Raw genomic sequence first — 21,669 nt, forward strand, 5'->3', positions numbered from 1 at the left:
GGGACCCGCAGGGAACCTGGCTATGGGAACAGCAGAAGGCCCGGGAGGGTGTGCCGTCAACCGTGTCGTGTGGCTCAGGAGGCAAGTCACACCTCAAGGAAGGGGTGTCTGAGTCAGTGTCTTGATTACCAGCCCAGTTCTCTTCGGGCTGCACCGCGAGCAAAGCGATTTGAAGGGAAGTTCTGGGCAATGTTTCCCGGCCCCGGAACACCCGACAGTCTCTGTGGGTCCCTCAACTAATTTAACGGAGGGAAAATTTAGCGTGAGGACCTCATGGAAAAGATCAAAGACGACCTCTGATCTCTCCTGTGCCACTTCCTTTCACGAAGAGATGAAGAGAAAGCCTGCGAGACAGTGAAAGGGACCCTGGGCCTCCGGTTCCCGGGAAAGGGCTGAGGCTCCCTTCCCTCATCTGGGGATGGGAGGCGATTCCTAGCCACCGACGCTCCTTTTCTCAAAAGGCAGTAAGAGTAAGATCCCATCGCAATTGTTAAAAATGGACAATAACAAGGTGGGGGGGAGGAAGGAGAGAGGTTTGCTGCTCATGTACCCATGAGACTACGGCGTCCTGCATTCACAGCCTCGGGTTCCTGTGACACGCACATGCCAGGCACACGTGCCAGTCAAAAGCTCCACTGCACTCATGCCAACCACACCGGCCCCGCCAACGACATCAAGGAATTTGGACAATATGCAGTGTGAACAGCATTCCCAAGGCAGGCTTGGCTTCGGCAGGTGACAAGCTGTGACTTTCGAACAGGAGCCCCGGCTAAAGGCATACTCGGAAATGCCGCCACGCCACCCCGGCGGCCCTGGGCTGCGCAGGCCTCGGAAGCCTAGGCGCATGCTCTCAGACGTGTGCCAAGCCAGGACGGCACCCGTGTCACTGCGGGGGGAAGCCTGTACCCGGCAGGCAGACACCACCTGTTCTAAGGGTGACGGAGCAGCTCACTCAGCACTCCAGCTACACCGTTTAACGATTACCAGCAAAAAACCCACCCGTCCACTGATCCTTGGGCAGTTGTCCTCCAGAGTCTGAACCGACATTAAATAAGGTGAAACTGTTGGAAGAGCAGGCGCGGAAGGAACATGGATTACGCATGATTTAAGAAGTTTTCAGCGTCTGCCTTTCTGAACTAATCTGCCTTCTGCAGGACACTGCATCTTCTCTAGTATCAGCTTGGGTTTGCTCACTTTGCAAAATAGCTGCGCCCTGAAAGTCACGAGAATGTCTTCTTTTCAAAGGTTCCACTTGGCCCCTGCGTTCTGAAGGGTTTTCACACTTTATCCCACTTGATGGTGACAACAGCCCCGTGAGCCAGGCAGGGCAGGCGCTGTTCCCACTCGGGAGCATAAAGCCCGGGGAGCGGGGACAGGGGGAGGCCCCAACTCCAACCACAGGGCTCTGCACGGTCACCAGACAGCAGCTGTGCCCGACTGTCCCCACACGTGGCTTCTCCTCCCGCTCCACGCCCTGTCCCTGACTCTGAAGCTGCTTCCAGACCACCGGCTCAAGATGAATGACCGCGCAGGGCCGGCCGAAGCTTCTGCACAGTGGACTCTGCCGGCCCGCTCCCGGGGCTGCGTGTTCTCCCCAGCCCCCTTTTTCTGGACAGCCCGCACCCGGCCGGTCTTGCCTGGCCTGGCAACCCTGCCTGCCTGGGACAAAGTGGCAACTGTCAAAGCCCAGCGGAATGTGTACCGAACAGTTTTGAGGCTTGGGGACATGGAAGCAACGGAAGAGGGGCATCTTTGGAGTAAGAAAGAACCAGAAAGTTTGTTTTAAACACAGAAGAAAGAGAACCAACCTGCTGATACATTACTAAAGTTAAAGAATAGATATATTTTTTTCCCCAAGAAAAATGTCAAGCCCTGGCTGGGTGACTCAGTTGGTTGGAGTGTCACCCTGTACACCGAAAAAGTTGTGGGTTTAATTCCCAGTCAGGGCACATACCTAGGTTGCGGGTTCCATCCTAGGTCGGGGTGCGTGCGGGAGGCAACTGATTAGTGTTCACATTGATGTTTCTCTCTCCCCCTTCCCCTCTCTCTCTAAAATCAATAAAAACATGTCCTTGAGCAAGGATTCGAAAAAGAAAGAAAGGAAAATGTCAAAACCCCATTACTGGGCCTGCTGAAAAGGGACAGATGTACAAGGGAAGTACTGAACTGGGCGCTAAGTGCTTCGCTAGATCCTGGCCCTCACCGTGGTCTTCAAGTTGAGAAGAGAGCTGATGATACAGACCCACAAAACTTCTCCTTGAAGTGCCCTGGGACAGGTTTGTGAAATCAGTGAAAACAATCATATAAATCTCACTGTTTCTCAAAAGCTGCCTTAGGTCTGTTCTGGCATCATTATGTGACCCCCCCCCCCTTACCCCCACACACCCCATCCCCGCCCCAAACAGAAGCCTCAAGAAGGCAAGAATTTTTGTCTCTCCTGTTTACTGCCTTATTCTCGGTACCTAAAACAGGACCTGGCATATATCAGATACTGAATATATACTTGTTAAGTGGCACAAAATAACCAGGAATTAAAGAAAAGACACAGCAGTGTAATAATTGTTATTTGTTTGGTCTAACAGTTCCCATCAGGGTCTCTCTCAAGCTGATGACAGCACCCTGCAACAGCAAGACTTAGTTTCCATGGTGATTTAGGGCTACCATGGGTCAAACAGAATCCTCCTGAAACACGCGTATGGAAATGAAGGCTTTTATGACACATTAGCCTTATTCTAAGATGTGACAGTCCTGACACAGCCTGCGTCACATTCTGAAATCTCACATTTGAAAAAAAGAAACACCAAGAGGGAGAAAAGGCATTTGTTGGTCACATACCTGTGCCTTGGGTCTAGCTGTCTGGTTAACTGGTCTAAGATGAACTCCCTTTTTAATTCTATCCATCATCTCTTCAACTGCTTGTCTCTTCAGATCTGTGACTTCTTCAGCTATTTGAAGAATATACACATAAATCATCTTAGGTTACAAGAAAACAGCGACTTTCTATTTTGGGTGACTTAGAAAGGTTGTACCACGTAATTAACCACAGTCCTGTTTCAGACAAAGTCGCAAAATACTGACAATTTAAGGTTAACAGCTCCCAGATAGCAATATATTTTTCATAAAAGCCTTTTAATAAAAGATCTGATTTAAAAAACAGGAGTTATAAATTCTAAGGTCTAATTTGTACCCTGGAAATCAATAGCAGTTCTTCTTTGATTTTGTTCCCTTTGTCAGCATAATGCGAGACCTGAACTTCTACAGGTCTTTAAAAACCCAACTTTGTAACTAACCCCAAATCACCATTCACTTTTGTCTCAAAGCTCTTTTTATAAGTTACAGCACATCCTATGTCAAAGAAATCAGCCCAAAGAAGAAATAACCTTCGAAAGGCCCGATGGAAAATAGAAGGCCAAAATTTTTTTTTTTTACTTAATGAAAGAAATTCAGTCAAAAGATGAGCCAGCAAATAGGTAAAATCTATTTTTTAAATTGCCATCTTTTGTTTAGGAATCACATGGGAAGGAAACATTTAAGCAAACCTTTTCCAAGTCTTTTAAAATTGCCAATGTTAAAAGAAAGCATACATCTAGAAATGACGGTAATTAAGTAATTAAATTTGATTTCAAATTTTCAATGGTCTATTGTCTAACCTTTGCACCATTTTGCTGCAAAAACAATAAAGTTGTTGAAATATGTATCAGTTAGATGAATGGAACTGCAGGGAGCTTCAACCTGTTGATGAGAATGAGGAAACCTGTCTCTTTTGCAGAACAGCTTGACCAGAAGCATGGAAGCATTTTTATAATATTTGTCACTATTAATGCAGTTCTAGATCTTGCGTTTACCTCCTTTACCTCCACCTAATACGCTGTTGCTGATATATTTAAGTTTAAATATCTCATAAAGGCCTTCCATTGGCATCGTCAATAAGACTCCACAGGGTGGGGCACATGGTGGGCACTCAAGTATCTGCCTACTGACTGACTTGTCGAGTTTTGGCTTTCAATGGCTATGAGTATTTTTACTTTTTGAGCAGAGATGACTAAGCCCCAAAAGGCTGGCTTCTAAATGGAGGTGATCACAACTACATCCCCCAAGCTCAGTGACAGCAGGGCAGGCTTTGCCCCGAGAAGGCCTCAATCAGGGCTGCTGCTTCTGCCATGTGGGCGGAATTCGCCAGCAACTCCGAGAGCCCAGAAGGTCCGTTAGTCATCGCCCTCACCTCTGCGAGCACCACAGTGATGGGATCATTCACCACAGAAATGCTGGGAATTAAAATATCCAAACAGCATTTTTCATACCTGGAATGCAAAAAATATATGTATTTTGCCAGGCAATGTGGGGAAAACGGCACCAAAGTCTGAACTCATCTACTGGAAAGGAATTGAAAAGGAAAAGCTGTGGGTTGATCCACCGTGTGCCCTGAAGTAGCACCGTCCTGGGCAGCTTCTGCTGATGGCTCGCAAACCCTAACAAGGGGGCAGACAAGAAATTACCACGGACAGACATCCCCTCCCTCACTCGCTCGTTCAGCGTCTGAAACCTAAATAGTGCGCTATGCCGACCCCATTCAAAGCCAAAGGAGATAAAGTCCAGATCTGTCGTTCAAGCGCCTGTGATGGGTATAGAATTTGTTCCTGGGAATTAAAAAAAAAAATCTTCAGCCCGGCCGGGGTGGCTCGGTTGGTTGAGCATTAGCCCATGCACCAGGAGGTCGCCGGTTCAATTCCCGGCCAGGGCACATGCCTGGGTTGTGGGCTCCATCCCAAGTGGGGAGCGTGCAGGAGGCAGCCAATCGATGTTTCTCTCTCTCTCTCTCTCTCTCTCTCTCCCTTCCTCCCTCCCTCTCCCTTCTTCTCTCTGAAATCAATAAAAACATATATATTTTTAAAATATATCTTCACTGATTTCAGAGAGAGGAAAGGAGAGGGAGAGAGAGATAGAAACATCAATGATGAGAGGGTCACTGATGGAGCCCACAACCCAGGCATGTGCCCTGACCGAGAATCGAACCCCAATCGCCTGGATCCCAGGTCGATGTTCAACCGCTGAGCCACGCCCGGCTGGGCAATAAAAACATATTTTTTAAAACAAATTTGTCAACAAAAACATCTGATGTTCAAAAAGGCTGCCATTTTGAGTGAGCCCGGGGAAGAGCGGCACAGCAACAGGAGCAGAGCCTGCAAACAGAGCAGCTCTGCAAGGAGCGACTGAAACCCAGTTAAACGCACCACACGAAACTGCTGAAGGCGGACAGACGGAGGGCTGTGGCCGCGCCACTGAGATCTGCTGCGGGGCCGGCGTAGCGGGAACTGCACGCGGTCTGCTAGCTCTGCCTGCCGGGGTCCCGGGACGACCCAGAGAAAGGCCGCTGTGGGCACTGCGCACAGGTTACAAACCAGGCTTTGGTTTCTCGGTCTTTTTCAAAGGTGAAGGCTTAACTGGTCTTAAGGAAAAGAAATCGCTCTTATCAGATTCCCTCCTGGGCACAACCCGAGGGCAAAGCTAGGTTAGCTACGCAAGCGTTCTCTCTCCCCGGCCCTGTTTTTGAACCAGCAAAAAGCAATCTATGAGAACTTCTAAACTGTTAAGCTGTACTAATAAATCTGCAAGGGTCACCTAGGGAGAGCTCATGGTATGTTTTGTATTTCTCTCTGCAATCATGCAGTTGGTAATTGTCTCACAAAAGCATGTAATCAGGGGGACAATAGAAATATGCAGGATACTGGAGATTAAAGAAAGGGGACAAATGAAGACAACAGGTCTAATGTTATTGAACTGCCACAGGAAAATCAAATGTTCTTTGAGTTAGTGCTTCGAGGTCAGTCTTGGATCAGAAAGCTACATGTAATTAATAGAGGCTTACATTTTAAGACCCACTTGAAAAAATAAGTTAATTCCTTTAAAAAAATAAAGCAAGCAAGCAAGAAAAAGACCCACAGACAAAACCATCGCCTTATTGCTCAATAAAATCTTTTGTTATTTACCTAGAAGAAACGAAAATGAATGTTTAATGCCAAAGGATTACTTTTCTCTTTCACTAACATTTTTTAAAAGGCATTAAAAAAAAAATCGTATGCCACTGTGATGTACAAAATGCCTAAGAATATCAGGGTTGAACGAGTCTGAATATGACTAAGGTAAGTTAAGGAAATTTCCTTGACTACGATGATCACAAGAGCCTGCTGATTGAGGACTCCTGCCCTGCAAAGTGGAGTTAGGACCTTGGCTATTTTTTATTTTTTTTAAACTAACATTTGGGGTATTTTCTATGCGCTAAGTACTACTCTAAATGCTTTCCATGTTACTCATTAATTCCGATAACTCTATGAAACAAGAACTACTACTACCCTCATTCTACGGATTAGTTAACTGAGGTAAGAAAATATCAACAAATTAATAACCTAAATATATGAAATCTCAGAACGTGTCCAATAGCTGCATTCTTATCAAAATTAGTCACTAACTTCAAAGTGGGTAATGATTTCTTATAGTCAAACCTTATAGTCAAACCTTCCCTACAATCAAGTTTTTGAAGAGCCATAACCTACCAACAAACATTTCTCCATCCATAAGCTCTGAAAGGCATACCACCTGGATAGAAAAGCCACCGTAAGATGTTAACATAAGAAAATACCACGATCGCAAGTCTGGTGTCTTCCTTTTCAATGAAAACTCCAAAGTGTCCCAGACGGACGAGCCCAGCGTCTGCTGCTCTGCGTTCATTCATCACGCATTTAATCCCTATTGAGGTATTTACTCAACAACCATTTTTTAGTGTGAACTGTTAAGAAGACACTAAATAACTGCCACGCTAAATAACTACCTCACACGCCCCAGCACAATCCACCTCACGGTGACAAGGGCGCATGTCAACCTGCCCTGCGTAACAAGGCTCCCGAAGGCAATGGCTTAGCTGCTTCGTCCTTCCAGCTGTCAGGGTCACATTTCTCCCGGGACAATCTGTTCGTAGTCAAAGAAGTGGGCAAATGTATGCAGTGTTAAAAACGGCACCATCGCCGCCGAGAGCAGCGCCAGGGGGACAGTTACCTGTCTCGGCCTGAGCTGCCTTTTCTTTCTTGGCGCCGCCGCCGGGGTGGGACCGCTTCCGGATCATGGACATGAGGGATCTTTGGGAGAGAGAAGGTAGACGGGAGATGACGGGGTGCCTGCGACCCAAGAAATAACATGTCCAGACTCTAAAGAACCAGTACACAGCCAGCTCTCCTCTCAGGTGCATGAACGTACAAGTAGAATGTGAGAAGCCTACTTTCCACTTTTAATAAACTAGCAAACTTTTCATCACTTCAAGTAAGAGAAAGGGGTCTCATCCCTTACCATGAGAAGCCGAACTAATTACTGAAAGGCAGGGGCCGCTATAATGACCAATACGATGCATAGACATTTAAAAAGTAAAACAGGTACAGAAAAAATGTCAATACCCCTATCTAAAATTCAAACAAAGCTCTCACCGTGAGCCGCACCTCCCAGGGCCTGTCCCAGTTTCACTGCCACCCGTATAAAATGACCAAAGTATGTCTCCTCTTCTTCCCTCTCTCCCACGGAGCCCCGCGGTCAAATGAGCAGGAAAATGGGGAAAAGCAATAAAGCCACTTAAAATGGTCTTTTTCCCCCACTTTCATTTCTACCCATGACCTACATCAGGGTAAAGCAAGTGGCTCAGGGACAAAGTCGGAAAACCTCGATTAGCGGATTCCAAGTCCATGGAACCTCGATACGTATGCAAATATATTTCTTTGATAAGGAGGTTCTCCTTACCAAAAAAAAAAATCTCTTTATACTGAGAAATTATGTCTTGTACTATTTAAATTCACCTTAAAATAAAAATTATTCATGTTATTCAATGAATTTTCTTTAAGGGCCTCATAAAAGAATTCATGCTTTAGACGTATGGTCTGAATCCTACATTCATTTCTCAATTTAACTGGAAAGTGCTCTTTGGGAAAATATTCTATTTAGGTTATACTTTACTTTGAATTTGAAGGGCTCTCAAGATTTCTGAGACTAAAAATTAAAGGCCAACAGCAAGACTGTAATCGCTTTTTAATAGTTCTCCCTCCTCATAGACAAAAGTGACCTTTCTTATCAGCTCAAAACTCCAGACCTTAGGGAAAGATCAAAGTGATGAAGTTCCTATTTTAAATGTCAAATTCAGAATATCTCCATCTCCTACAGACTTAGCAACCCAGGAGAGAAAGAATTTAAAATACCTGAAATTCTTTCAATTGACTCTTGGATTGATCACGTGTAAAAATTATTTTGCTTTAACTACTTCAGTGGCTTAAAGTAGATTGTCATACCCTGCTCAGTAAGGAACACTAATGAGAATTTTTATTAAAAGGCCAAGTCTCATTTTTAGAGCCGTGTGGGAGGAACATGCTACACATTCTATTCAGATGGATCAGCAAAGGTACAAAGTTCGAATAAATGGCTTCTCTGTGTGAAAGGATTAAACAAATCACGAGTTAATGAAAGGTAAAAATCTAGAAAATTTTTAAATTCCATTTGATCAAGAATAAATTATACAGGAGCAGCTTGAGTCGTGACACGAGGAGGTAAGATGTCACCACAGCAGGCAGACTGTCTTACGTCACTCTGCATGGCCGGAGGGACAACCACAGAGAAGGCAAAACCTGGCTCTAGATCTCAGGCGTAAATGCTTAATTCAGGCACTCGATAGCATCGGGCCACCTTGGGCTTCAGGAAAAGTGAGTTCTTGTCTGCATATATGATTTCCTGCCCCAAGAATTTAAACATAATCTCTTCTTATTACTGGAAGGCTCCTCTCGCAGCATTATTAACGCTTTAAACATGGGGTCCGGAATAAGAAAATAATTAGTACTTTTAGTTTACTAGTTTATAACAATTAGTCCTGTTAAGTTTTTGTCCAGTACTTTTGTTTTTCAAATAACTGAACAGACCAGCACTTTTCAAATTCAAATTAGGGAGAGATCAAGATGAAAAACATTCTGGAGCAGCTCAAAATTCCCCAGGCTGGCAGTTTACAGGAAATCCTAACGTCATCGACTGCAATTTTAAAACTAAAGCATCAAAAAAATTTGCATAAATGTCTAGCTGTTCGGGGTTTGCGACATCCACGTGGAATCTGACCATCTACAACAGAACACTGTCAGCCTCAAGACTGTTTTTGCCAGGTGTTTTTAAGGCCCTTTCTATAGCAGGGTGCCCCCCCAAAATGTATACACCCTCTGAATAAATTATTAAGTCCAATGGGTTAAATCTGAAAAGAAACATCAATTGAGCTATCAGAAAAAAGTGTGTATACATTTTGGGGGGACGCCCTGTACATTACAAAAAGGGAATATAAATACATTGGTCTTTAGGAAATTCCCCAGGAGAAACACCCGCAGACAGTTTTCATTACCACCCCTCTAATGATGCAATCTAAGCCAGGATTTTTAAAAAAATACCATTAACATAAACTCAGGTTCAAGGAACGGCATCTGATGCAGAGCAGTCCTCCCGACGCACTCACCGGATGGGGTTGGGAGGAGGGGGGAGCGGCGGTGGAGGAGGCGGTGGGGGGGGCACCGAGTTCTCAGACTGGTTCACCCGTTTCTGGAGCTCGTCAACTGCAGAGAAAGCACACAGTCAGAAAAGAGCTGAAATAAGCAACTTACCACCTTCTGTACATGTAAAGGAAAAAGCATAATCTCTCTCAAAATCAAGGGTTTTTTTTCATTAAAGCAAAGTTAGAAAATTCAACATGAAACAGCAGACTCTTTTAAACGATCACTAACGCAAGAGGCCTTACGTAGGGTGCAAGACGACCTCACCATCTATTCGCTGCACGTAAGACTACGGAAAACAGAGAAGTGAAGACAGCGGCTGGACGGGTGGGAAGCAAGGACCGAGTAGGCTGAAGAAGCATTTGTTAACAACGGAAAATACTCCTCGAACACTGAGAAATTGTTAGTGCTTGACTTTTACAATGTATAGACCAAGAATTAATTTTAAAGCTGACATTTAGCACTGAATTTTAATAGCATGCTTTCCTCCTCTACTTAATTTCCTTCAAAATCTGCAAATCCCAGTGTCCTTGATATTAACCAGCCTCCCTCTTCCAACGTCTGTGACGCAGAAACTGGTTGCTTTTCTGGAGAGCATCTGGAAATGTAATTTATTCATTCAGTTCACGAAGTTGGGAATGAAACAGGTGCTGGCTGAGCACCCGCAATGTGGAAGGGCCTAGATGCGGTTCCAGACACAGCTCCTGACTTCAAGGAGCAGGACTGAAATCGATCAGAGACACGCGCACCTCTAGCGGGGGCTCTAAGGGGCTCTGGGGACCGCGGGCTGTCCGCCCGCAGGAAGAGCTGACCCCACCGGCGCTCTGCTTTCAGACGCCTGTGCCCCAGACCTGTCCACCTGCTTTCACTCTCAATACTCAGTAAGCAGTGTGGGCCAAGCTCGCGACACCACGGCTCCCTGCCTATTCCATAGGCATGTGACTACCTCTCCAAAGGGAGCTCAGTTCCTCAGGTCAAAAGGTGTGGTCTGTTCTCTTATATCTCTTATGGCGCCCTAGGGTATGGCTGGGTACACACACAGCGGAAACTAAAACATGTTCAAAACTGAACGTCGAATATCTCTAGGTCTGCCCCCTGCTTTTATATAGACAGATGGCTTTCACTACAGGCTGCTCTGATACTCACTAAAAAGAATGGAATATTTCTTAATTTTAGATCAATTTTTTTTAAATAAACCATAATTAATTTTTACTGTGGATTATAAAGCATTGGATATTTTTTTAAAGGAAGAAAGCCGACTAGTTCTTCTGTACAGATTTCAAAATTCTAGTATAAAATTAACCTGAAATATCTGAAGCGAATATTGAAGCTGTTATAAAGGGAACGACCTGCCTCCTTAAATTACCTACCTTCCAACAGAAACGTATTCCCTATCCCTGTGTAGTAATCCAACTCACACGTTCCTGTTAAGCTTTCGAGAACTGAATGAATAAGCCCTTTTGATTTAAGTATCCCCTGGTGTTTTAAAAGTTTTCCGTTTAATGTATATATTGTTGCCCGTTTTATTGTTAGGTGTGATATTTTAAGTACTATTTCAAGTGTATAATTAGACACCAAAGATGAAGGTGGCATGAATCTAAAAAGTTTAATTCTTTTAAAAAATATACCCTAAAATGAACAAAATAAGTACTTAAATAACACTCATAGCTGAAGCCCTGAGAAATGCTGCAGTTTCGGTCTTCCCACATTAATGGTATCTTTGTTCTTAATTCTGGGTGATGCTCACAAAGGCTTGAGTCCAAAAAGAAGTCTAAATATTTGCAAATCATTTAATTACAAAGGCCATTCTACTACTGAACAGCAATAGTTAGAAAGGAGGGAATTTAAAAGTGAATCGCAGTATTTTTCTATAGCATTCAGTAAAAGTTCTGGACCAACTCTATGCCACGTTTTGTCCTGGGCCTGAGAGAGTCACCGGTTTATATGAGACAGTAGCCTACTCAATGCTTTTACCAGAATGCTTTAAATTTCTGGCTTTCTCCTCAGAATGCTGATACTTCAATTCCAATTCCTTCTTATCTTCTTCAAGAAGCTCCAGCTGCTGCTTGAGGTTGTGGATCTCTTTGTGGAGCGTTTCATTTTCCAGCCGTTCTTCTAATTCTTTGACCTGTGAGTTATAAACAGACTTTTACGGAGCGATAAAGTTTTTCCTGGGTCCAGGAAAATAAAGGGGAAAAAATTAATATTTCCCTTTTATTTTGCACTTCACAGCAAAGAGATTCCAATCCATCTTAAAAACTATAAAAATTCTGGGATACAGATAACACTTAAAATCATTATCGGCTATTTGAGTCAATATAAATTTACTGGAAATCTATATCCCAGGTAATTTAATTGTTAACGTGAACAAAAAAGTAAAATCCATACCAAAGACATTCATTTAAACAGATGAATACTTTCATACCCATTCTCAAAGACCCCTGAGAGCACAATTAGGTAACAAACATCAAAAACCTTAAAAAAAAAAAGAAAGAAAGAAGGAAGGAAAGGCCATTTAATCCTCTGATTCAATAATATTATTTTTAGAATTTGTTTTAAAAAAATAATAAGATATGTTCACTATAATATTCTTTGTAACGGAATAATTGGAAATAACATAAATGTCTGACAAAATTATTGATTTAGGAAATTCTGGTGTGTTCTGTAAGCACCATAACTTTTATCTAATCTTCAGTACCTCTCCTCCCACCCCAACAAGGTCCATATACAACAATTCAGTCCCATGCCTCGGTGCAATTCAATAGATTCTACATCTGTATCATTTACTGAGTTAGCTGCAAGTAGCAGGACTTTTCAGAACCAAAACTTTCTAGGATAAGCTAAATAAAAATAGCATTCTTTTATTTTCTCTCCACTTAAAATGGTAATCCTGCATATGGGGACAAAAAAGAAAAAAAAGACATTCTTTCCCTCCCATCCTCTAGCATATACCAGCATTTCTTATTTAGGGAAAAAAATCGACTCTCCCTCATGACCAACCCTGCAAGAACTTCAGAAATTTTCCAGGATTAAATGTCAATATTGTTCCTTAAAGAGACTTTGACAAATGACAATGAGTGGCAGCTAGCAGCCTTTCCTTCAGAGACTAGGTCCACTGTAAGCAGTGTAAGCAGTGGTGTGACTTTTCCTACGTGGTTTCTTGCACTGGGCGCCTGTGCTCTAGCTCTTGGCCCCTCTCTCCGCCCCCACCCACCACGCTGACTGCCCTCTGCCCGCGCCCCCAGGTAGCCGCGTCTGCAGAAGGGCTCCGCTCAAACAAACAACCACTTAGGGAGCCTTTAAACACACATTTGTGCAAGTTTACAAAATCCGAGATTTTCTCTAAGCAAGCAATTATTACCAACGTGGGCTTTTCCTCCCTCTCTGAAAAAACCTATGTCCTCCCACGAGCTCTTTGAGACTAATACGCTCCTGGTACACGTGGTCTCCCCAAAATGCAACCAACTCAGACTTCCAAGCAGCTCATTAGGTGCATACCCAAGCTCATCTTACACGGCATCTCTTTTCCTCCCTTCTTCTGTCCTTTGGGACAGTTTAAAGTCTACGATAATGCACTACAAATTTTAGTTGCGCACTAAATTAAGTTCATTTGGTAGTTATGTTTTCTCTGAAAAGCGAAAAGACAGACCTGGTAATTTAGTAAGGCAAGATGTGGAACTCTAAGACACCAGACTAACTCTGCTCATTTTAAGTGTGTGTGTGTGTGTGTGTGTGTGTGTGTGTGTGCACGCATGTGGTGTGTCTGTGTGCATGTGGGTCTGTGTGTGTGTGGTGTGTGTCTGTGTGTTTGTGCGCATGCGTGTTAAGACTCCAGAAGAAAGTCTGTTACCTTTTGTTGATGCTGAATTCTCTCTTCCTCAAGGAGCTGGGTTAGTTTCGCATTTTCGTCTAAAGCTTTCAAAAGCTGCTGGTCAGGAGCAGAGCTCTGCAGCAGCAGGTGGCTTTGTCTCTTCAGCTTGTTTTGTTCAATGAACATCTGCAAAGGTCAATTATGAAAATGTGTACACCAGTCGGTCTCACATATCTCAATGGAAACACGAGCAAAAGGAAAGTAGGTAGAGTTTTTATCACAACGCTAAAGGCAATTTCTGAATTCCATAGTGTAACGGTTTCATAAGTAATGATTGCTATGATTTCACTCATAACTTTCAGTCTTCGGTACCTTTATCCTTGTCCCAACAAGGTATGATAACTGAGCCCTACACTTCGGTTTTTAGTATTGTCCTATGGCTTTAAAATAAATTCATACGACTCGTAGTATCAGCATTACTGGAACAGAGGCTGTTAGCTGATTCTTCTAGACTAGGGGTGGGCCGGAATCCCCGAAGCACTACCATGCTGACACGGAACTATTGCATCCAGAACGGGGGACCATGTTTTTGGTTTTTAAATGGGTAAGTAGGGGTAGGAGTTGGGAACTTTCATTTTTTACTTTACACACTTAAGAATTGTCTGTATTTCTTACGATATATATATATATATATATATATATATACACATTCCTTTTGTAATTAAGTATATAAATAAATTAATAAAAAATCCATTTCACAGTCTCTAGACAGTAGGTCCCAAAGGGCAGAGGTCAGATTTGCCTCCTCCGCCACTGTATTCCCACTATCGGCAGCACCTGCTTTAATAAAACATTTGCTGAATGTGCTAAGGAACCCAATGAGAGAAAGAGGCACTTCTCTTGTTAAACTAAGCCGCGGCTCTTTTGGCAGTAGCTATCTGTTGAAAACCTGAGAATCTGTACACCATTCAAAGGGAAGATATCCTGGTTCTAACCCAGCTTTATCTTAAAACACGGTTTTCTTCTCCCTCTTGTGCAGATCAAATCTAGACACTGTCCAGTGACTGAGCCCCCTTGCAAGCCTTCCTGCTACCGGTGCCATAAATACCACCGCTCCTCATTTCCCTCCCCGCACGCCTGCCCCCTCCTTCCGCAAAGGCAGAAAACCATTCATTTTCATCTCACGGCACCTTGCTCCTCCCAGCTATCTTCTCTGCCACTGCATGGCCTTCAGGTCTCCTTTGAGCTGCTTTGCATTCTAACGTCACTCTACAAACAACAGGTGGAAAACTGAAACTGTCTCTCAAAGCAGGACCCTGGCATTCAGGCCAAAACCAGGCCACCTTTTCAGTTTTGCGGTGGAGGCGTCTTCCCGTTATCTCCTCTCGCTCCCCCTCAACTGTTTGCTTAGCTCCATTATTTATATCACCGCAGCTTTTCCAAGGGCTCTACCGCACTCCAAGTCTTTCTTCCTTCTTCCCAGTAATAGGAGGACAATATTTACTCACCTTTCATTAATCTCTCTGAATAGAATGAATCATAATATTTCAAATCGGATTGTCCTGGGCTAAGCCTTTCATAGAGTTCACTGCTAGCACAGCTACGTTCAAGCACAGAAAGATTCCTGCACAAAACCATCCCCTGGTTTTCAAATGTAACACGCATAACTCCATGCTTTGTCTTCTTTCTACATGGTGCAGACTTCCCCCTAAGAGTGTTTCACATTTCCTTCGCTCCCTTCCTTCAGCCTACAGTCTGTACACAGATTCACAATGTTTCCTGGGGTGGGGCTCCCCAACCTGAGCTGTCAGGGTTCAGCCAACTGGTATACCTCATCATTGCCCTGGAAACCAGCCCCAGAGCCACAGAACACCCAATGATGACATGTCCACAAAGGTAAGCCGGAACCCGAGACGCCCAAAGCTTATCTCCAACATGAGAGGAAGGTCATTACTCTGGCGAAAGGCTGAGATAACGGATGTTCAACACGGCCATGTTCCACAGCAAGTGGGGGGATCAACTCATGTAATCAGAGCACTGGGTAGCAGCCGACGAGAAAGGCTAATCCCACGATACTGTTACTTGACATGGTATATGGAGGGGTAACCTAGATTCGTAAGGCTATTTGAAACATAGAAAAGTCCTACACTCAAGCTGGACTTTCCATCACAAGGTGCAGGCATCCCTAAACATAATTTCTTTCCTCTGTGTAGCATTCTAGAGTTTACAAAATACCTTTGAAAACCGTGCCATTTGAATTTAAAATGCACTTGGTTATATGGGTATCATCACCCGTTTCACAGATGGTGAAAGTAAAGCCCCAAGAGGTTAAGGGACTGCTCTAAGGTGATACAACTGGTAACTCACTGATATGCCCAAATTTGAATCCAGATCTTCTGACGCCAAGTTCAGTGAACTTGATACTGTTCCACAGCTGCCTCCCTAAATCAGCGGATCCTTAATTCAAAGGGATAAGTTCTGATTCAACCTAAAAAAAATACTGATGTGTCATCTGCAAAGTTCTTTAAGAGATAAAAATTAAAAACGAGGTCTCTACAAGATTCTTACCTCCTGTGCAAACGACTCTGCCTTCTTCCGAAGGTCCTTCTCCAGTTCCAGGTTCACCTGCATTTCCTCATACTCTTCCACTGCCAGCATGGACACTGCAGAAGGCAGGACAGGGAAGCGGGCGTGCCACACAGGTGGCCGGGAAGAGGGGTGAAAAACAGTGTTAGAAAGAGTCTTACTACAGCACTCTCAACCATTGCTGGCTGGAATATAAATAGATAAAACCTTTTGGAGGGTAATGTGAATCAAAATCTAAAATTATTCACACTCTGCCCAGCTGGGGAGGTCACAGTTCGATTCCCGGTCAGGGCACATGCCCAGGTTGTGGGCTCGATGCCCGGGAGGGGGCGTGCAGGAGGCAGCCGATCAATGACACTCTCATCATTGATGTTTCTCTCTCTCTCCCTCTCCCTTCCTCTCTCTGAAATCAATAAGAACATGTTTTTAAAACATTTTTTTAAATCCAAGGGAGGGGTATGAGTAGAGAAGGCTGTTGAGGGGCTTGTACGGTACTAATGGGTAAAAAGATATTCTTTTTGCTGATATTTTTAACAAACAATTTAATGTATATGTAGGCTTTTTAAGACTGGAAGAATATACACTAAAACGTTAATAGTGCTTGTCTCTGCACTGGGAAGATTGAGATATGTTTTCCTTTTTCTGTATGAATCTATACTTCCCACCAAAAAAAAAGTGTGCTAGTTAAACAAAAAGAAAAATAGATATGTTATTTTAACGTGTTCTCCATGTTCACAAAGAAGAGAGACAGCTTTGGATCCATCCGGGCCCAGAGTCAGAGCTCGGAATGAAAGTCACTATAGGACAGAAACCTTCAAAGGGAAGGCTCCTGTCCAAGAAGAGCAACATGAATAATAGTTTTTGACATCTTGTGCTCTGTTTTGTGAAATAATGATAGAGATAAGCTGGGGGGAGTGACGAAGCCATTAGAAATTAGACGGGACATAGGTAGATATCACTCTAGTCCCTCTGCTGCCTCTCGTAAGGCTCTTTCAATCCTGAGCTGAGTCATATCAACAACTCTTTTCAAAGGCTCTCCTAATGGCTGCTTTCAAACAATGTTCCACCAGGGCACTCAGGCCTAACTGACTAAGGACTGGTTTGCTGTGTAATGACATAGAATTTCAAACTCTGTGCTCTGCAAATCCACTGCCTACTCAGGGGAAAGACTAATAATCTTACTCGAGTAAAGCAATGAAAGTGGTGGTTTGTGATGTGAATTACGGGTCCCTGAGAGCTCAATTATTTTCAGGCCTATTTAAAAAAGAAATATCATGAAGAAAACAAAGAAGTCTATACTGCAACTATCTGAAGCCCTGGGCAGGATAATTGACTCTCTTTTCTGTGTCTAGAACACTATAATAAGTGAATTTCACACGCCCTGGTCCTTTCTACCTGGATTCTGAGAGAAATGAGTTTGGCCCTAGTCATGTATTTATTACGTAATCTCTCTGTCTCTCCCTAGACAGGGGGCTCTCTGAAGGCAAGATCCACGTGCTTAACCCCTGAAGACCCTGTTTCCAGCATCAGGACTGAAAAGTCTTCTACACCATTTTTACTTTCCTAAAGGGAGAAGCTGCTGAAGAAATGTCACAATCGAGTGCATCTCCACCCTTAACTACAGGATCTTTGTTTATTCAAAACTCTCAAGTCACGAAGGATTTAAAGATGGAGCGCTCCCATCAGTAACAGGGAGGACCCGGGTCTGAAAGACCTCCTTCCAGTGCTGTAGCTCCCGCACTCGGGAAGGAGAAAGAGAACAGACCAAAGGAAGCCCCCTCCTAGGATTATGTTTGCAGAGCTGCACTGTGGCATCGCTCCCTTGTCCTAAACCAGGGGACGCAGGAAACAGCCCCCTGAGACTCGATGCTGTGTTTTAGGACAAGGGAGAGAAGATAAACTACAGTGTTCTCCAGAAGCAGCCTTGGGAGAAACGGCCTTCTCACCTGGAGACCAGGTCTGCTTCTCCAGATCAGCAGGTTCATTTTTAAGTGATTCATATAAACGATTGTGAATTTGTGAGATGATTGTGAGAGCTTCACACTGGCCCCTAGACAGCTCGGGGCCAGATCTCAGGCGCACAGGCCAGAAACGTGTAAGGCCTCAGAGCAAGGGTGCGCTGTGTGCATCAATATATACTCTCACCTTCCCTGTGTCTCATATTCCACACCCTCTTAATTTCAAATATTTTCATATTGCGTTTCATGTATTATATGTAGATATCATAATCACTTTGGGACTGAAGAGAGGTTTACTAAATAAACCTACCAAATATACAAATACTGAGGGGACAGCCAGTATGGCCATGGTCCCAGGATATATGTAGGAAAGATCAATATTTAGGTTTTAACCCTTAGCGGTTGTTTGTCTACTCTCAGCCACCAAAGCTTTTTTACCGTTCTGGTCGTATGTCTGCTCTCAGTCACCACAGCAAGGAAACGTACGAATCTTAACTCTATTCATTCATGTATCAGTTCATAATTTCTCTGAAAGCTCTTAATTCCAACCAGTACTACACCCATGTCCAAATTTAATACGACCGCAAAGGGTTAAGTTTCAAAATGAGTGGGCCGTGAGGTTCTTAAGTAAAAGCACTTGTACATGTCCCAAGACTTGAAGGCAGGGGATAAAAGAGAAATGAGAGAGTGTCATTGCTAGGAAAACACAATCCAAGAGAAGATTCCTGCTGCAAAGAATCTTTAGGCACAGGTCTAACACAACACAAAACATATGGGTACAAAATAAATCACACATGTACGTGAGAAAAAAAGACTCGAAACACATACCTCGATTGCATTTTTCTAAGACTTTTCTCTGTTCAAGGACCTCTGAATTTAAAACATCTTTTTCTTGCTTTACTTTATTTACCTAAAAATGTGAGATTTTGAGGGGAGAAAACACCCACAGTTGTAAGACGTGACACAAAGCAACGTGCAATACTCTAATTGCTGTTCTACTTTTAACAAGAAGTTAACAGCGTACGGTAGTAACTGGCTTCACCACGTAGGCTTTTACTACAGCTCTTCCTAGAGCCTCCAAGGTAGCTATTTAAGTTACGATGGAGAACTGGCAGAGAATTTATTTACATATTCCAAATGGCATTGGCACTGGGCCCTAAACCTGGTAGTGTTCTAACTGGCAAGTATAAATCATTGGTATTTTTAAAGCAAAAGTTCCAACTAGAGAGCACTCGGAAAAAACACGAATCATTTAAAGATCCAATCCTCCATTTTGGTATTTATTTTAAACTTTGATGCTATTTGGCTTAAGTAAAACAGACATGAATTTTTGAAATTAAAAATACTTTCACCTTGGATGACTATTGGCTTAAATAAAATACATATGATAATATTCCCCCAAAATTTAAATTGGTGAAATAATTTCTGGCATTTATCAATAGACGAAAATATCATAGTTAATTTAAAAAAAAAAAAAGACTGTAAGGCTACACACTGTATCAAAGCAGATAAATCTCAAATGTATGACGTGGAATTTGAAAAGCAGGTACCTGTATATAGTTTAAAAACACTCAAAATGCTACGTGTTGTAGTACAAATGAAAATACATGCATTGCAACGATAAAACCTAAGTTGAGAATAGCGGTTGTTTAGGGAAACGCAATTAAGGAGAGAAAGACACCAGGGTTCCAACACTACCTTAAGGTTTTACGTGTTAAGCTAGACAGTAGGCATAGAGATGTTCATTACTTTGTTTTTGAAATAGTCCTAATAAAAATGACTTGTGAAATGGCTTCCAATCTAAACGGGAGGGAGAGACTCTTCAATAATCGCCGCTGCGGGCCGGGCGCATCACAATGCACTTCCCGTCTCTCTCCTGCGGTTACACCCAGGGAACCAATGACGACAATGGTCCTGAGGGGCCTTGGACTCCATCAGCACTTTGGAGAGTCTCTGAACTGATTTCTTTTAGTATAAGCTATCTTTTAGGTTTTGGTTTCAATTCGTAACTGGTGTAAAATGTCCCACAGGGATGCCATTTCCAAAATACCATCATCATTCTTCCCATGCACTGGGATGTTTTGCCACGATCTGGAAAAGCAACTGGGGCAGGGAGGCCGGGAGCACAGCTTCCCACCCTCTTCGAGATCACGGTCCTTAAGGAAACGACAGAACGTGTACGGGAGCTGAGGGAGCTGGGGGAGGCTGCTCGCTCACGGGATCAATACCTTGGCTACTTGTAAGCCATTGAGGGCTATCAAGGGCCTACATACATCGATTGGGAAGCTCTAGGCTACAGGATCTGAGAACCATTGACACAAGTTAAGTCGAGATTGCAAAGGCAGATCCTTGAAGCCTCGCACAAATAAAGGCAATTATGTACTCCTGCCCTTAAAGAAGGGAAAAGATTCTCCAAATACCTACTCGAACCCATTCTGCCATCTATCCTGTCTGCCTGTGTCAGAGGCGCCTGGGGAGAGCCTTTCCCAACTGAGCCAGCCATCCACTGCAGAAGCAAAATACGTCTTCACGGCAATACAGGGTAGGACTTAAATTCAAGACATTCTTACAAATTTGCCTCATGTTGTGATATATGAGGGGCAGAGAACACGCGATGCCACCTTCGTGTTTTACTGGGCTAGGGAGTAGGGATATGAATGCCCGTGATCTTATTTTCTATCCCTTTTTGTGTGTCTGAAAGGGTGGAGAGAAGAGAAGATTAAAACTGGAACTTGGCTCACATGTCAGATGTCAGCTTCCAACAGCAAGTGTTGGACATGGCCAGGCCCCGAACACCCTGAACACCCGGAAAAACTAACGGTCCTGCCTCTCGGGCCTAAGGTACATACTTCGTCGATGACTTCTGCAAGTTTGCTCTTGAGGTTTTCCAGTTCGATGCCTAAGATCTTCTTTTCCTCCTGAACAGATATAATTTGATCTCGAAGTTCTGCGTTTTGAAGGGGGGGAAAATACAAATAAACATACTTTTAAAAGAAAAAATCAATCTTGTCAGAAAGGAAAACGCCGGTCCATGTGAGCTCATGGTCAAGGTTATTGAACGATTAAAATGAAGATGAAACAGGGAAGGACAATGGAATCTCGCTGTCGTTCCCCCCAACACAGCCACGGTTATCACTCATTCTGCATCCGGCAAACTCACTATGTGAATGTACCAGATCACACTTTCTTTGCATTCTATCAAACCCACATTCGAGAAAACTATCCGGCATTTTAGAGGCAAAACTGTTTAAGCTTTCAGCAAAATAAATTAAGGCATTGTAACAATTTCTTTTCTATTTTATAATGGCCATGGACTCTTGCCACAATACCATATAAACAATTGGGCAGTTAATAATTTGGAGATTTTGATTTGAAGGGAAAAAATCCTGATTTGCTGCCAATTTATAGCCCTTACACATTATTTGAACTGACTCAAAATATAACCTTTTTGAAAAAGGGTTAATTCTAGTAATTTTCTCTCCGGAGTTGTGGGTGTTTTGTTTCTTAATTTATTTCATATTTGTTATAACTGGGATTTAATGAAAACTGTGTTACTGGAATGAAAATATTAGCAGCTGTAAGTGCAAGAAAAGCTTCTGGTGTGAGATTAAAGTTACTTCCGCCACTCAAATGTTAAAAAAATATCCATGGATTAGCACCGAGCACTCAAACTTACACCCAGGCTTAGGTTTTGCTGCTTAGTTTTTAACTGCTCTTAATTTCTTACACATCCGCAAGGACAGTAAGAAACCCGCTATGTGGT

The 21,669-nt window shown here is 43.3% G+C and overlaps 1 protein-coding gene across 2 annotated transcripts in view; it reads right to left on the reverse strand.

Moving 5' to 3' along the window:
- Positions 1–21,669, reverse strand: part of SHTN1 (shootin 1) — an 81,449-nt gene that overhangs the window by 23,658 nt on the left and 36,122 nt on the right. For both annotated transcript variants that reach the window (XM_081158761.1, XM_081158760.1), the window contains exons 6-13: positions 20,756–20,853; positions 18,735–18,816; positions 15,931–16,025; positions 13,402–13,548; positions 11,526–11,679; positions 9,518–9,614; positions 7,051–7,130; positions 2,836–2,945 (exon numbers count right to left, since the gene is read on the reverse strand). In XM_081158761.1, the coding sequence (XP_081014887.1) occupies positions 2,836–2,945; positions 7,051–7,130; positions 9,518–9,614; positions 11,526–11,679; positions 13,402–13,548; positions 15,931–16,025; positions 18,735–18,816; positions 20,756–20,853 (863 nt within the window). The remainder of the gene's footprint in view (positions 1–2,835; positions 2,946–7,050; positions 7,131–9,517; positions 9,615–11,525; positions 11,680–13,401; positions 13,549–15,930; positions 16,026–18,734; positions 18,817–20,755; positions 20,854–21,669) is intronic.

Source organism: Miniopterus schreibersii (genome assembly GCF_964146895.1).
Source record: "Miniopterus schreibersii genome assembly, chromosome: 14".
Classification (NCBI taxonomy): domain Eukaryota; kingdom Metazoa; phylum Chordata; class Mammalia; order Chiroptera; family Miniopteridae; genus Miniopterus; species Miniopterus schreibersii.